The sequence below is a fragment of the Lynx canadensis genome, chromosome A1, assembly GCF_007474595.2.
Source record: "Lynx canadensis isolate LIC74 chromosome A1, mLynCan4.pri.v2, whole genome shotgun sequence".
NCBI classification, from domain to species: Eukaryota; Metazoa; Chordata; class Mammalia; order Carnivora; family Felidae; genus Lynx; species Lynx canadensis.
Window position 1 is genome coordinate 229,054,190 of NC_044303.2, and position 14,578 is coordinate 229,068,767.

General features: G+C 38.7%; 1 protein-coding gene across 1 annotated transcript in view; it reads left to right on the plus strand.

The window, feature by feature from the left end:
• DNAH5 (dynein axonemal heavy chain 5) overlaps positions 1 to 14,578 on the plus strand; it is a 232,406-nt gene that overhangs the window by 155,668 nt on the left and 62,160 nt on the right. Inside the window, 4 exon segments of the mRNA XM_032594188.1 lie at positions 6,469 to 6,700; positions 7,820 to 7,934; positions 8,178 to 8,354; positions 12,065 to 12,268. Coding sequence (XP_032450079.1) covers positions 6,469 to 6,700; positions 7,820 to 7,934; positions 8,178 to 8,354; positions 12,065 to 12,268 — 728 coding nt within the window.

A 14,578-nucleotide genomic window follows, 5' to 3' on the forward strand; every position in this document is an offset into this window, starting at 1 on the left:
TTTTAATTTTTTTTTCAACGTTTATTTATTTTTGGGACAGAGAGAGACAGAGCATGAACGGGGGAGGGGCAGAGAAAGAGGGAGACACAGAATCGGAAACAGGCTCCAGGCTCTGAGCCATCAGCCCAGAGCCCGACGCGGGGTTCGAACTCACAGACCGCGAGATCGTGACCTGGCTGAAGTCGGACGCTTAACCGACTGCGCCACCCAGGCGCCCCAAATTGTATATTTTTATAATTAGTATTTTATTGATATTTTATTCTTTAACAAAAATTTTTTTTAATGTTTATTTTTGAGACAGAGAGAGAGCATGAACGGAGGAGGGGCAGAGAGAGAGGGAGACACAGAATCTGAAGCAGGCTCCAGGCTCTGAACTGTCAGCACAGAGCCTAATGCGGGGCTAGAACCCACGAATGGTGAGATCATGACCTGAGCTGAAGTCAGACGCTCAACTGACTGAACCACCCAGGCACCCCGATTAATATTTTATTCTTTAAGATGCATTTTTTGTTTCTTAAGCCTGTTTATTGAGGTATGAATGATATACAAAGAGCTGAGCATATTTAAAATATACAACTTGATGTATTTCAAGGTAAATACACACCCATGGGACTATCATCGTAATCTGTACCATAGACAATCCATCACCTCCAGAAGTTTCCTTCTGACTTCTTAAGTGTAAGAAGTTCTTAAGTTATTTCTTAATTATTATTATTATTATTATTATTTTGTGATAAGAACACGACGTAAGATCTCTTGTAGTAATTTTAAGTATACAAATAGCATTGTTAGCTACAGGCATCATGATACAGAGTAGACTTCTAGGACTTATTCATGAATAGCTAAAACTTTGTACTTTTTGTTACTTTCTGACTGGGAGGAGGGGGAAATGGGACCCCCTCTTCCTAGTCCCTGGCAATCACAGTTCTCTCTGCTTCTATGAGTCTGACACTTCAGAGTCCTCCTATAAGTGGTATCATGGAGTATTTGTCCTTCTGTGTCTGGCTTATTTCACTTAGCATAATGCCCTCCACGTTCATCCATGTTGTTGCAAATGGCAGGTGTCTTTTTTTTTTTTTTTTGGCAGGCTGTCTTTTTTAAGGCCGAATAATATTCTATTGCATGTATATCCATTTAACCATCAACAGACATTTAAATTGTTTCCACACCTTGGCTACTGTAAATAACGTTATTATGAGCACAGGGGCACAGATATCTCTGGGACAGTGATATTACTTCCTTTGGAAATGTGCCTGGAAGTGTGATTGTTGTATCATATGGTAGCTCTATTTTTAATTTTTTGAGGACCCTCCACACTGTGAGGACCCTCCTTTTTTTGCACACCCTTGCCAACATTTGTTATCTTTTGTTTTTTTTGATAATGGTCATCCTAACTGATGTGACGTGATATCTCATTGTTATTTTGATTTGCATTTCCCTGGTGATTGGTGATGTTGAACACTTTTTCATATATCTGTTGGTCATTTGTATGTCTTCTTTAAAGAAATCTCTTTTCAGTTAATTTATCCATTTTTTTTAGAAATTTTTTTCAAGTTTGTTTATTTATTTTCAGGAGACAGAGACAGCGTGAGCAGGGGAGGGGCAGAGAGAGAGAATCCCAAGCAGGCTCCACACTGTCAGTACAGAGCCTGATGTGGGGCTTGAACTCACAAAGCATGAGAACATGACCTGAACCGAAATTGTGTCAGACGCCTACCTGACTGAGTCATCCAGGCACCTCCCCACTTTGTCCATTTTAATCAAGTTACTTGTTTTTTTGCTGTTGAGTTGTAGGAGTTATTTATTTCACATGCTCTTATCAGAGGTACAGTTCGCAAATATTTTCTCCCCCATTCCATAAGTTACTTGTTCACTTGTTAATTGATTTCTTTGCTGTGCAGGAGATTTTTTCGTTTGGTGTAGCCCCATGTTGTTTTTGCTTTTGTTGCCTGTGCTTTTGGTGTCATGTGCAAAAATTATGGCCAAGAGCATTGTCAAGGAGCTTACCCATTATGCTTCCTTCTGAGAGTTTTATGGTTTCAGGTCTTATGGTTAAGTCTTTAATCTACTTAATCTATTTTAATCTCAAAATAGATTAAACAATACATAGAGTGTTGTGTATGGTGTAAGACAGTAGTCCGATTTCATTCTTTTGCATATAGATCTCCACTTTTTCCAACACCACTTATTGAAGAGACTATCCTTTCCTCGTTGTGTATTCTTGGCACCCTTGTTGAAAATCAATATATATATGGGTTTATTTCTGAACTTTCTTCTGTTCCATTGGTCTATATGTCTATTTTTAAGGCCAATACCACACTGTTTTAATTACTGTAACCTTGTAATATATTTTGAAATCAGGAAGTGTGATGCCTCCAGTTTTGTTCTTGCTCAGAATTGCTTTGGTTTTTTTTTGGTTTTCTGTTGTTCCATATGAATTTTAGGATTGTTTTCTCTATTTCTGTAAAAAAATGCCATTGGAATTTTTATCAGGACTCTATTGAATCTGTAGATGGTTTTGGGTAGTATGGACATTTGAAAATAATAATTCTTCCAAATCATAAACATGTGATGTCTTTTCATATATTTGTGTTTATTTTAATTTCTTTCATTAGTAGTTTATAATTTTTAGCGTACAAGTCTTTCATTTCCTTTGGTGGAGTTTATTCCTACATATTTTATTCTTTTGGATGCTATCATTATAAATTAGTTCTTCTTAATTTCTTTTTTGGATTGATGTTATTGCACAGAGTATTTTTCTAATTTAAAGATGCTTACTTAGAAGGTTAATACTAGATTTTGTAGTATTTTCATAACTAAAGTGCTTTTGGGAAAAATGTGAGTTTTTTCATATGTGAATTTAAATTGACTAAGTCTCTTGATAAAGCATTTAAAGAAAAATATGCCTTGTTTTATGTTGTAAAGTCTTGTCTTTTCCACCATTTAATAACCTCCATTTTGGCAAACCTTTGTTTTTAGCTTTATATGGCGTTGTCTTGAATGAATTGTTTCTTTAAATGTCTGTATTCTCTTCATTCTGGTGGTCTTGTCTGTATTTTTTTTTCTCTTTTTTGTCCCTTCCTTGGCTACCTTTAGTTTAGTCTTCATTTCCAAGATGGTTTTGTCTTTTTCTTCTTATTTCCTGAGCTCAGTCAATTCCTGTTTTCATTTCTTCCTGATACATTATTTGATCAGTTTCTTTTTAACTTTTGACTTTATGATCCAAAGTAGTTTATGACTCATTCAAAGGCTTCTTTGGGGATACTGGCATCAATTTGTGGTGTGTTACAGTTTTAATTTGTTTTTTTTTTTTTTTTTTTTTGGGAGAATGAGGAGCAGAGGTTTCCATCAGCTGAGGCATTTTGATTTTCCTTTCCTATTTCATTTTTTATTAGTTTTTTTTTGTTTAATTCCAGTATTATTAAGATAGTAGTCTTGCATTTCTTAATGATACTCTGTGGTACTAATGTCACTCCTAAACCCATGAACTTCATTTAGATTTCTCCATGGTAAAGGTAACTTTTAATGTTCTTCTAGATTACATTTTAAATAAGCACATTGTTATAAAAATAGGCCATCTTCACTTGAAAATGAAGTCTCAAGCAAAATCAGTAGCATATATATGGTGTATTTTTTTTCAAAGAAGGCCATTTTAATTATGTGAATAAAATGGCCCTCTTTGAGAATTATTACTTGATTTATAATATACAAGACATGGTCTTATGAGCTAGCCACCCTGCTTCTGCAGCCACTCACAGCTGGTGATACATCATCAAGAAGGCAGCTTCACGTGATAACCCCTCAGAAAGTAATGCCAACCACAACAGTATCCACATTTTTTCTGGGAAAATTAGCCTATTTTGCTTATGAAGCACATTAGTCAATAAATATTTTTGGACTTGGTGCTGCAGTTGAATGTGTTTGCTTAGCACTCTAAAAGACTACAGAGTTCAGTTGTCTTTGGATTTCTAAATCAAGGTGACATGGGCTTTGGAGTCCATCATCCTTGGATCGAATCGCCAATCTGCCATCTGCAAGGAAACTCCTCTAAGCCTCATTATTCTTCTGTACAAAAGGTACATATTAAAATTCATCACTTAGGGATGTTGTAAGGATTAACTGATAAGGTTTTGTCAAGATTAGACATGCTTGCCCTCTGAAGGTATCGGTTAAGAATGTGTTTGGCTCTAAGAGAAAACCAGAGAAGTGCTTGCTCAAGCAAGTACTTTTTTCTCCCCCCTTCTCCTGCTGCCAAGAAAATACAGAGCTGTGCAGTCCAGGATGATGCCATTTGGGGGGTCTTACTCCTTCTATCTTGCTGTTGTCCTTAGGGTGTGGCTTTTACTCTTACAGGCACAAGGTGGCTGTTGCATCTCCAGACATTATGTTTGTTGATGCCTTGTGAAATTTGCCTTTTAGTTCAGGGCAACGTTCTTCCCCAAGAACTTTTGTCTGCACGTCATTGGCCTCAACTGGGTCACCCCTACTTGTAAGAGAGTCTGGACAATCGACGAATTTTATTTGGGCAGATTGTTACCTTGAGCAAAATAGAGATTCTTTTAGTAACAAAGAGAGAGGATGGATGCTGGATAGGCAACTCATGTCCCTCTTTCACTTTGTTACTTCAATTCTTTTCATCTCAATGAAGTGGAAATTGAAGGGCACCAAAAATTCAGGCAGTGATCCGAACATTCTCCTCTCTATCCCACACATACCTCACCTCATTCCCATCAAGTGCTGTGAGCACACAACACCAAAATATAACCCATACCAACCCCAGGCTTCAGTCTGAAGATGGGCCCCCAAACTGGCATTGCTGCTTTGGTGATTAGATAATAGAGATGACCTTGGAAGGGTTTTCAATGGCCTCTTGCTTGAGCTTAGCAGGCTTTGGTCACGCTAAGTAAAAGTGATCTGATTGTTTTCATAACCATTCCTGCACCAGAGATTGTGGGTCCTTGGAAAAATATCCTTTGAATCTACTCTATTTTTATTCTCTTTGACTTTTAGGGAGATAAAAACAGCACTTGCTACATAAAAAAGAATTCCCCATATTGATACTCTCTGTTCACATAAGAAGGGAAAAAATCATTACATAGTAAATACAAGGAGGTTTTCAGAGAGTGGGAACCTCCCCGAGGATACCCTGTAATGCCAAGTAAAGCACTTAGTATCGTGCCTGGTGCATGGTGAATATTGCAGCTGTAGGGGTTAATACCTACAAAAACTTTATCCTAGGCAAAGATTGTTCCTGTGTTCCTGGTGCCTAGACTTAAACTTCCTAGAAGTTAAACTGTTCTTTGTAGAGATTGCTTAACTCATATCAGAAAATATGACTTCTGAGTCTTAATTTATGGCCTTTCAATGTATATGGTAAACTTTGTTTATAACCAAGCCGAGAAATGGTACCTATTATTTACATAGATGTAAACACTACCCCACAATTGCTTTAAGAACTTAATTTAGCGATCAGTTGCTAATCATTTTTTATTTCTTTGCCAACTATCACCAGATAGGTTTGTTTACGTGATTGCTTCTCTTTCCTTCCCTTTTTATTGGCCATATTTCTATTTGCAACTCTTATGTACATTATTCAATGCTTTAAGTACTTTTCAAGCAAATCTGTACGCAGTTTTGTATCCCCCAAGATACATAAAGTTGGTTATGATAACTTCTAACTGCATTGTGCATGACCTTTGTAAATTCCTTGGCATTGAGGCCAAATTTCATACTAGTCTTTAGCTCCACAGTGCCATCACAGGGCTTGGTGTGCCGCAGACACTCAGCGTGTTTGTGGTGACTGATTAGGTCTGGCTTTATGGCCTCTTCCTATAATAGGAAATGCTGCCTTAGAATGGGTCCCATGATTGGCAGTATCGGGAAGACAAAGGTCTTCAACAGGAGGTTTTTACCCAAACATTTTTAAAGGACACCGTAAATTAGAATTGACTGCAAATGGCCACCCACCACTTTTAAGAACAGGATGACCCAGGCCTAAAAAAATATAGTGGCAAACATTCCACATTCCAAATGCAGTCAGAGCCTGGGGGAATTAAGGGTATGACAGGTTCTGCATTTAAAAATGAATGGGAATGTTAAATTTGAGTACCAGGTGGGCACTGATTTCTGAGTTATTTGTACCACTTTTGCCCTTGTGTGAAGCATAAAACAGGCTGGCAGTTGACCAGAACCCGCAGCCATGCAGAAGAGACTTCTTTGCATAAGTAACAGAAAACAAAGGCTGATGATGGTCTTGAGGTCTGTTACAGCTTTATAAATGAAAGGGAAAATAAAATTGTTGAAATCATAGGCCTGGGGCCAAAAATGCTGACAGATATTTACCAAGTTTGGGTATAAAAATGGTCTGCAGTCCTAAAAAATGTCTAAATCTTTCAAAATTAGCCAGTTAACTTTTCAGATGGTCATTCGTGTGTATATTTCACACACTGCCGTCCTTATTCCTTCTAGTGTCTGAACACTTCCTGTCCCCCTATGATATTGACTGCAGTTTGGAAACCAAGAAGGAAGTGGTCCAATGCATGGGCTCCTTCCAGGACGGGGTAGCTGAGAAGTGTGTTGATTATTTCCAGAGATTCCGACGGCCTGCTCATGTGACTCCCAAGTCGTACCTCTCCTTTATTCAAGGCTATATGCTCACATATGGAGAAAAGCGTGCAGAAGTGCAAACCCTGGCCAACAGGTAAGTGTGAAGTTCGGATATAAAGTTGTTTTAAAGCATTGGCTCTCAACGGGGAGCAAATTTGCTCCTAGGGAGCATTTTGCAATGACTAGAAACATTCTTGTTTGTTACAACTCAGGTGGTCGGGAAGGGGTGCTGTTGGCAGCAAATGAGTAGAGGTCAAAGATGCTGCTAACATCTCACAGTGCACGGGGTAGCCCTCTGCAGCAAAGAATCAGCCCCAGATGCCAATAGTGCTGAGGCTGAGGCACCCTCCTCTCAAGCCTATTCCAAGGATTAGTCCATGATTGCTAGGAGCTTTGTTTTTGCCCAGTAGAATAAAGTGTTGCCAAGTGTTCATGTGACCTACTACTTGCTATAATACTGAATGACATAATGGCGTAAATAGAGAATTCAGACTGCCTGCCTCCCTCCACTTGTCCTTCTCTGGAATGCTGACGTTCACTGCCTGGAGAATACCCTGCTTCACTGAACTCTGTTCCAGATTTCACTGCTCTGCCCAGCTCTCTTCTGAACACCTATAGCTTCTGCTTAGATATGGCCAGAACCAGCCAGGGATGCTTCATAAGGGACCCTGGGTGGGACATTGGACTGACTGACTCTGAGGGCCCTGGTCTTTGAGGTTACATTATCTCAGGCCCAGACAGGCAGCATCCCTTTGCAGGGTGGTTCTGATGGCTTCATTCCTTGATTTGTTTCATTCCTTAATCCCAAATCTTTCTTCTTTTAACTTAATTGGTCTTTTTAACAAAACAAAACAGAAGTTATTTATTTTCCTTCCTCCAGATTTGGGTTTCAAGCATTTGAAGTCTCTTGTCATTTAACTAAACTTCATTAGGCCTGTTTCCTTCATGATACAGATTCTAGACCCACGATTGTTCTTCATGTTGTGCAGCGTTGTAATGGGCTCACTGTCCCACATGCGGTGTGTGAAAAACATATGGACGTGTTTAGTTAGGCATCAACCCTGGATGCATATTCTTTTCCTCAAGCCCTCTTGGATTTGCTATTTGCACAGACCCTCATTCTTCAAATACGACCATTGCTGTCTGTGTTAATGAACCAGTGCTTGGAAAACCACAAATTTTAACCATGGCTTGCTTGGATTTTCAATCCTAGAATGAATACTGGATTGGAAAAGCTAAAAGAAGCCTCAGAATCTGTTGCAGCCCTGAGCACAGAACTAGCAGTGAAGGAAAAGGAGCTCCAAGTGGCCAATGATAAAGCCGACACGGTGCGTGGGCGCTCACACGTGTGCCACATTTGTTTTAAATTCCTGGTAATAAGTGTTAACGACGTATGCGTATTCACTGAGTTGTCACCGTGAAAGTACAAATTATTTCCAATAGAATCTAATACTCTTAATCTCACTGGGAAACGATACCAGACCAACTCAACAAATCAAGGCAAAAAATGTGCATTTTCAGCCTGCCAAGGTTTGTTCTGTGAGCTTTTTTCCCCTTCTATATTGAATTAGGTCTTAAAAGAAGTGACAATGAAAGCGCAGGCCGCCGAGAAGGTCAAGGCTGAGGTACAGAAGGTGAAGGACAAAGCCCAAGCCATTGTAGACAGCATCTCTAAGGACAAAGCCATCGCTGAAGAAAAACTGGAAACCGCAAAACCAGCTTTAGAAGAGGCAGAAGCAGCCCTGCAGGTAAATGTGTGATATGGCAGGTGTCAAGTTTAGCGCCTGGGAGGAGGGCGAAGGAAAATGAATAACAGCAAGGAAACGCTCTAGTGCTCTAGACCAAAGGTCTTCCCTAGAACTATTTCAAGGAATAGTTTCTGCAGGGTGATGTTATTAGCTCCGTATAGATATTGCTTTTGCTACTTCGCATCTCATTTTCTTCACTCCTGAATGATGGGCAGTGTCATAGATTGGCGGTCAGGAGTCCTGGGTTCTCATTTCCACTCTGTCACCAATAAGCTATGTGACATTGGGAAAGTCACATAAAATTTCTAAAATAACATTTCTCTCCTCATTCATTGAGGACCCTGGCATGGGTCTGTAAGAGACAACGTTCTCTGACTGTATCTGTGGATTTTACCCAAATACAGAGCTGCTGACCTAATGTAGCCTGTAAATGGCAGGTTCTGAACAGGTCCCAACTTGCGTGGCAATAGCAGAAATGGCAAAATTAGGAAGGAGGTTGGATTCTGAGAAAATATGATGAGTTTAGTGACATAGGCCCCACCTTAAAGAGCTGGTCCAGTTTCGAAGGCCCAATTGAAGATTTCTGGGGACTCGATTGAAGATTGCCTTTACTTCGGTCTTACTCAGCTACTGCCTTATGTTATTGATTCCTGGTCTAGGAAATGGCTGGAGAAATGAAGCCCTGATGATCTGCCCACAGCTAATTCAAGTTCTAGAACCCCCACTAAACATGCCTCGTTACTTGACAATGCAAACTTTTTTAATCGCTTCTTTGGCTCACTGCCTTAGACACTTCTAAATCTTTTTTGATCCAAGTTGAGTCTTTTAGTTTCCTGAGCAATATATAAATATGAGTTTCTACTCTTTTGAGATAATGAAGATATGGCCGCCTCCTTTGTCCCTCCAACTTTTCACACTACTCTTACTGTGATGTGTCTTCACTTACTGTTTCTGTCTTCCTCCTTTCACCGGCTAGAGTGTGCTTCTTCATCCTCAAAGCCCCGTGGGGTCTTCAGTCTCTTAGACTGGTGGACTCCTCATCTCCCCCCTGCCTGTTTTTAAAAAATCAACTTACTGTGGTATGACTGACATGTAAAAACCAGGACGTGTATACTGTATACAACTCGGAAAGTTTGGGAATAAATATATACCTTGAAACCATCCCTAACTTCAAGCCCATTGACATGTCCATTACCTCCCAAAGTTTCCCCGCTGCTCCCTTTAATGCCATTGTTGTTGTTATTGTTTTTCATGTCATAAAAACATTTAACATAGGATCTAAAATCTACCCTCTTAACAAATTTGAAGTATATAATGCAGTATTGTTAACGATAGGCACTGTGCTCTGTAGTAACTCTCCAGAATTTATTTAGCATAATTGAAAACCATCAGCTCCCCATTTTCTCTTCCTGACAGACCCTGACAACCACCATTCCACTCTCTGCTTCAATGAATCTGCCTGTTTTAGATTCCACATGTAAATGGGATCATATTGTTTTTCTATATTTAGTTTACTTGGCATAATGGCCCCTAGGTCCATCTATGTTATCTCACATGGCAGTATTTCCTTTATTTTTTTTAAGGCTGAATAATATTCCATTGAACATAGGCACGCCACACACACATATGCACACATGCACACACACACGCACACACACACACACACTCCCTCTCTCTACACATGTATATCTCACATTTCTTTCTCCACTCATCCACTGATGACCACTTAGATTGCTTCCATATATTGGCTACTGTAAATAGTGCTGCAGTGAACGTGGGGGTTAGATATCTCTTCGAGATCCTGGTCTCCACCCAACCCCCTTTTTGGGGCATTTTGGCTTCCGACTGTGGGTCTCTGATCAATAGAAAGAAGACATTGATAGTGTAAAGAATCTTTGAAATCTTTACTTAACTCATGATACCCCATTGCATCATAGAAAAAGAGCCTATGGCGTCTTAGATCATGCTTAAAGGTGTAAATTTTCCCAAGATTTAAAAGGCTTAGCATCTTTTCTGTATTATAAAATATTTTTCTTTATCCTCCTAATTTCATGTTCTCTACCACTAAGATATTCCACATAAACATCAATGCAGAAATGTCTGGAAACAGGGGTAACATGATGGGGTGTATTGGAGAGATTTTCAATAATTTCCTTCATTGGTTCTGCCTCCATTTTATTGCTTCCTTGTGGGCTTTTGAAATCTTGAAATATGGTACTACCAATTTATTCTAAGAAGTTCTAGATCCCCTCAAACTAACCTTTTGGCATCAGGCCACATAAATCTATACAAGAAATAAGGTAAGCACAAAGAATATTTCTCATCCTATCTCAAAACTAATCTGACTCCAGACAAACAAACAAAATACCTCCAGATGTTAAATAACTATTATATTGCAAGCATGTCTAGGAAATTATGTGGCAGTCACACTGCTTTGTCTTCAGAGAAAAGAGGAATCCAATACTTAGCTGAAATAGGTTGAGCTTTAGACATACCTCTCCCCCCAACTCCTTTTACCTGGGCACCCAACATAATTGAGCCCAATTCTGTTAGACAATTTTCCCTTTTAAAGCTAAAGTAAAATCAGCATGTCCGGCTCCTTACATCCTTTACTTAACATTTATTTACAACTTTTATTTGACCCTACTTTCCCCACTGGCTGCTATTATATTTCTCTCCTTTCTTTTATAGCCACATGTCTCATAAAGATCTGTCAGCTGTTCCTAGCCCTTGAACACAAATTCTCCTTCACTTCCGGTTGTCTTGCGTCACAAATACGCATCGACTGAAACAAACATTTCCAAAGTATGTAGTTACAATCCGAAATTCAGTGGGGTTTTTTTTTTCTTCATTTTTTTCCCCCAATCCTCAGAGAAAAGGTTATTAGCTTTGATACCAAGGTCTCTGGTCACCTTCCTTTGATGCAAATGCAATTAAGACAGAAGGTTTTCAACATCTGGAAGGAATGAGTATACACTATTTGTCCCAGAAATAGGACCGTATCAGATTCTTATCTTTAGAATTTTTTCCCATACTTATCCCATAAAGTGTTTAAGAGACAGAACAGTTATTAGCAACCACAGTGGGTCTATCTGACTATTAAATAATTTACTCTATCAGAATCTCCATGATAGAAATGGAACAGGACTTCTCTGAGTTAGTGAAATTCGTATTGCTTAAGTTCCATCATTTAAAGGTCACTTCCACTCAGAAACCTCTAATTATTCAGTCTGTCAGCCCTGGGGCTACCTGCTTGTGTCGGTCCACTGTGACAAGTCTGGGTTGCTAAAGAGAGAGGCAGATTCTTGCCCTACATCACTAATGAGTAAAAAGCACTGCACATTCTGGAGTTTTCCTGGGTTAGAATTCCTCATATCTCCTTGAGTGCTGAGTTTTCTTTTTCTTTCAGGTCACACCCCCCTTTTCTTTTTCTGACACAAAGTGGTCTGTACAATTTTGGAGAAGTCACAGCTCCTTATCTGCTCACCAATATTTCCCTCACTGTCTCTCCTCTTGCTGTCAGTTTGAATTGTAGAAGTTTGAACTTTCTGGGACATGCGTTTCTTTGGGATTAAATATGCATCTCAACCTTATGACTGCATCTAGCTCAAATACGCTTCCTTTCCTCTGTCAAAATAGCATTGAGAGATTACAGGTTTGTCCACAATTTCTCATCTGAGATTGCACGATGACCTCTTCTCCTCTCACAGACTATCAAGCCATCAGACATCGCCACTGTCCGCACATTGGGCCGACCACCACACCTCATCATGAGGATCATGGATTGTGTGCTGCTCCTGTTTCAAAGGAAAGTCAATGCAGTGAAAATTGACCTGGAAAGAAGCTGTACAATTCCTTCCTGGCAGGAGTCTTTAAAACTCATGACCGCAGGAAACTTTTTACAGAACTTGCAGGTTGGTAGTTCAGTAACGTTGGGATGACAGGGGACTCAGACTTCGTTAGAGTATCTGAGTCCTTTAATAGAATAAGTTTCTGAAAAGATTTTGCTGTACGTACACATTTTTCCTTATTAATTTTTTTGCCATATTTATTGAGGTAGAATGACATAAAATTCTATATATTAAGGTGTACAACTTGATGTTTAGAGATCTGTATACACTATGAAATAATTGCCACAGTCAAGCTAAAGTAACCATGACCTCACAGTTACCATTTTCTTTTCCTTTCTTTTTTCTTTTTTTTTCTTGTTTTGTGGCGAGAACACTTAGAAAATTTCAACTATACAGTGTTGTTGACTCTATTCTTCTTGCTGTACCTTAGGTCTCCAGAACTTTTTCTTCTTGTATCTTGATACTCTGTATGCCTTGACCAACATCTCTCCTTTCTCCTCCCCCATTCCTGGCAACCAGCATTCTACTCTGCTTCTGTGAGTTTGACTATTTTAGATTCTATGTATAAGTGAGACAGGCAGGGTTTGTCTTTCTGTGTCTGGATTATTTCATTTAGCACAATGTCCTCCACAAATGGCAAGAGTTTCTTATTTTTAAAGCCTTAATAATATTCTACTTACATGTATTGAACATATATTTAAGTATTTTTTCAGAGCAGAATTTTCTTTTCCAAATATAAGACATTAGAGCTTTAAAAATAAGCATTAGATGGGGTGCCTGCATGGCTCAGTCAGTTAAGTGTCTGACTGCGACTCAGGTAATCATCTCACAGTTCATGGGTTCAAGCCCCACGTCAGGCTCTGTGCTGACAGCTCAGAGCCTGGAGCCTGCTTCAGATTCTATGTCTCCCTCTCTCTCTCTCTCTCTGCCTCTCCCCTGCTCTCTCTCTCTCTCAAAAATGAACAAATGTTAAAAAATTAAAAAAAAAAGCATTAGAACCTCTCCTGATAGATTGTAGGCATACTAAAACATCATCAGTGACCTATTTCAATAGAAGTTTAAAAAATCATTTTAAGAAAGCAAGACATATGTGCATGTATTGTATACATATGAATACAAGTATATGTGTATTTATATTTTGCAAGTCTCAGTAGTAATTTTTTGAGTAGTAATTTGCATGCTTTTAAATTTTGAGGTAGAACTTACATATGATAAAATGTACAAGTTTTAAGTATACAGATTAATGAATATTTACACATATGTATACCTGTTAATGAACACTGAGATCAGGATTTGTATTTCCAGACCCTGGAAATCTGTCTTGTGTCCCTACCTCGTCAATAACCTCCCCTAGGGTAACTATTATTCTCATCTTTATCCTGATAATTAATTTTGTCGGTTTTGAAATTTACATAGGCGAATTGATATCACGTGACCTCCTGTGTTAAATTCTTTTATTCAACAAGTCTTTGAGATTCATTCTTATTGTTGCAAGGACAGTATTTCATTCTTTTTTTCATTGCTATATAGCGGTTCAGTATATGAAACAGCGGTGTGTGCTAAATGTTTAAAAACAACTGGTTCTCTGGGGAGAAAAAAAGGAAAAAAGAAAAAGAAAAAGTCTGATTTGTAGTGTTCGCCAATTTCCATGGCATAAGTATCGCTACAATGGCCAATTGCAAGCTAGCGAAATGATCTTGCTGAATGCAACTGGGGGAGAGGTGTGTAAGCAGTATCGTTTCCCACTACGTAGGTACAATGGATATAAATGCCCTCAGAAACATAGATAGTAAAATGTAGTAATGTAAGAGAATGTGATTACTTTCATTGTATATTCTTTTTGTTGTAAATAACATTTGTCTAATTATAAGTTTCTATAATTTAACTTTTAAGAACAGTTCTATTTCACAACCTATTTGCAAAACTCCTAAACATTTAGTAATGGTTTCCTATGAGCTTGTATGAGCCAGCACAGTGTGAAATGCTGTAATATGTTTCAATTTATTTGTCCACTGTACTGTTGATGGGCTTGGGGGTTGTTACTAGTTTTTGGCTATTATAAATAAAGCTACTGTGAATATTGGTCTACGGGCCATTTGGTGGGTGTATTTGAATTTCTATTGGCTCTGTACTCCAGGAATGGAATTTCTGGGTCTTACGTTATCCTTTTTAAAAACAGATGCAAATATTTTTGATAGAAGTATAGTTGACTTACACTATTACATTGATTTCAGGGGTACAACACTGTGATTGGACAACTGTATACGCTATGCTATGCTCACTACAAGGGTAGCTACCATCTGTATACATTTAAACAGCTTTATAGATAGTGCCAAAGAGCTTTCAAAAATAGCTGTGTCCTTTTACACACCC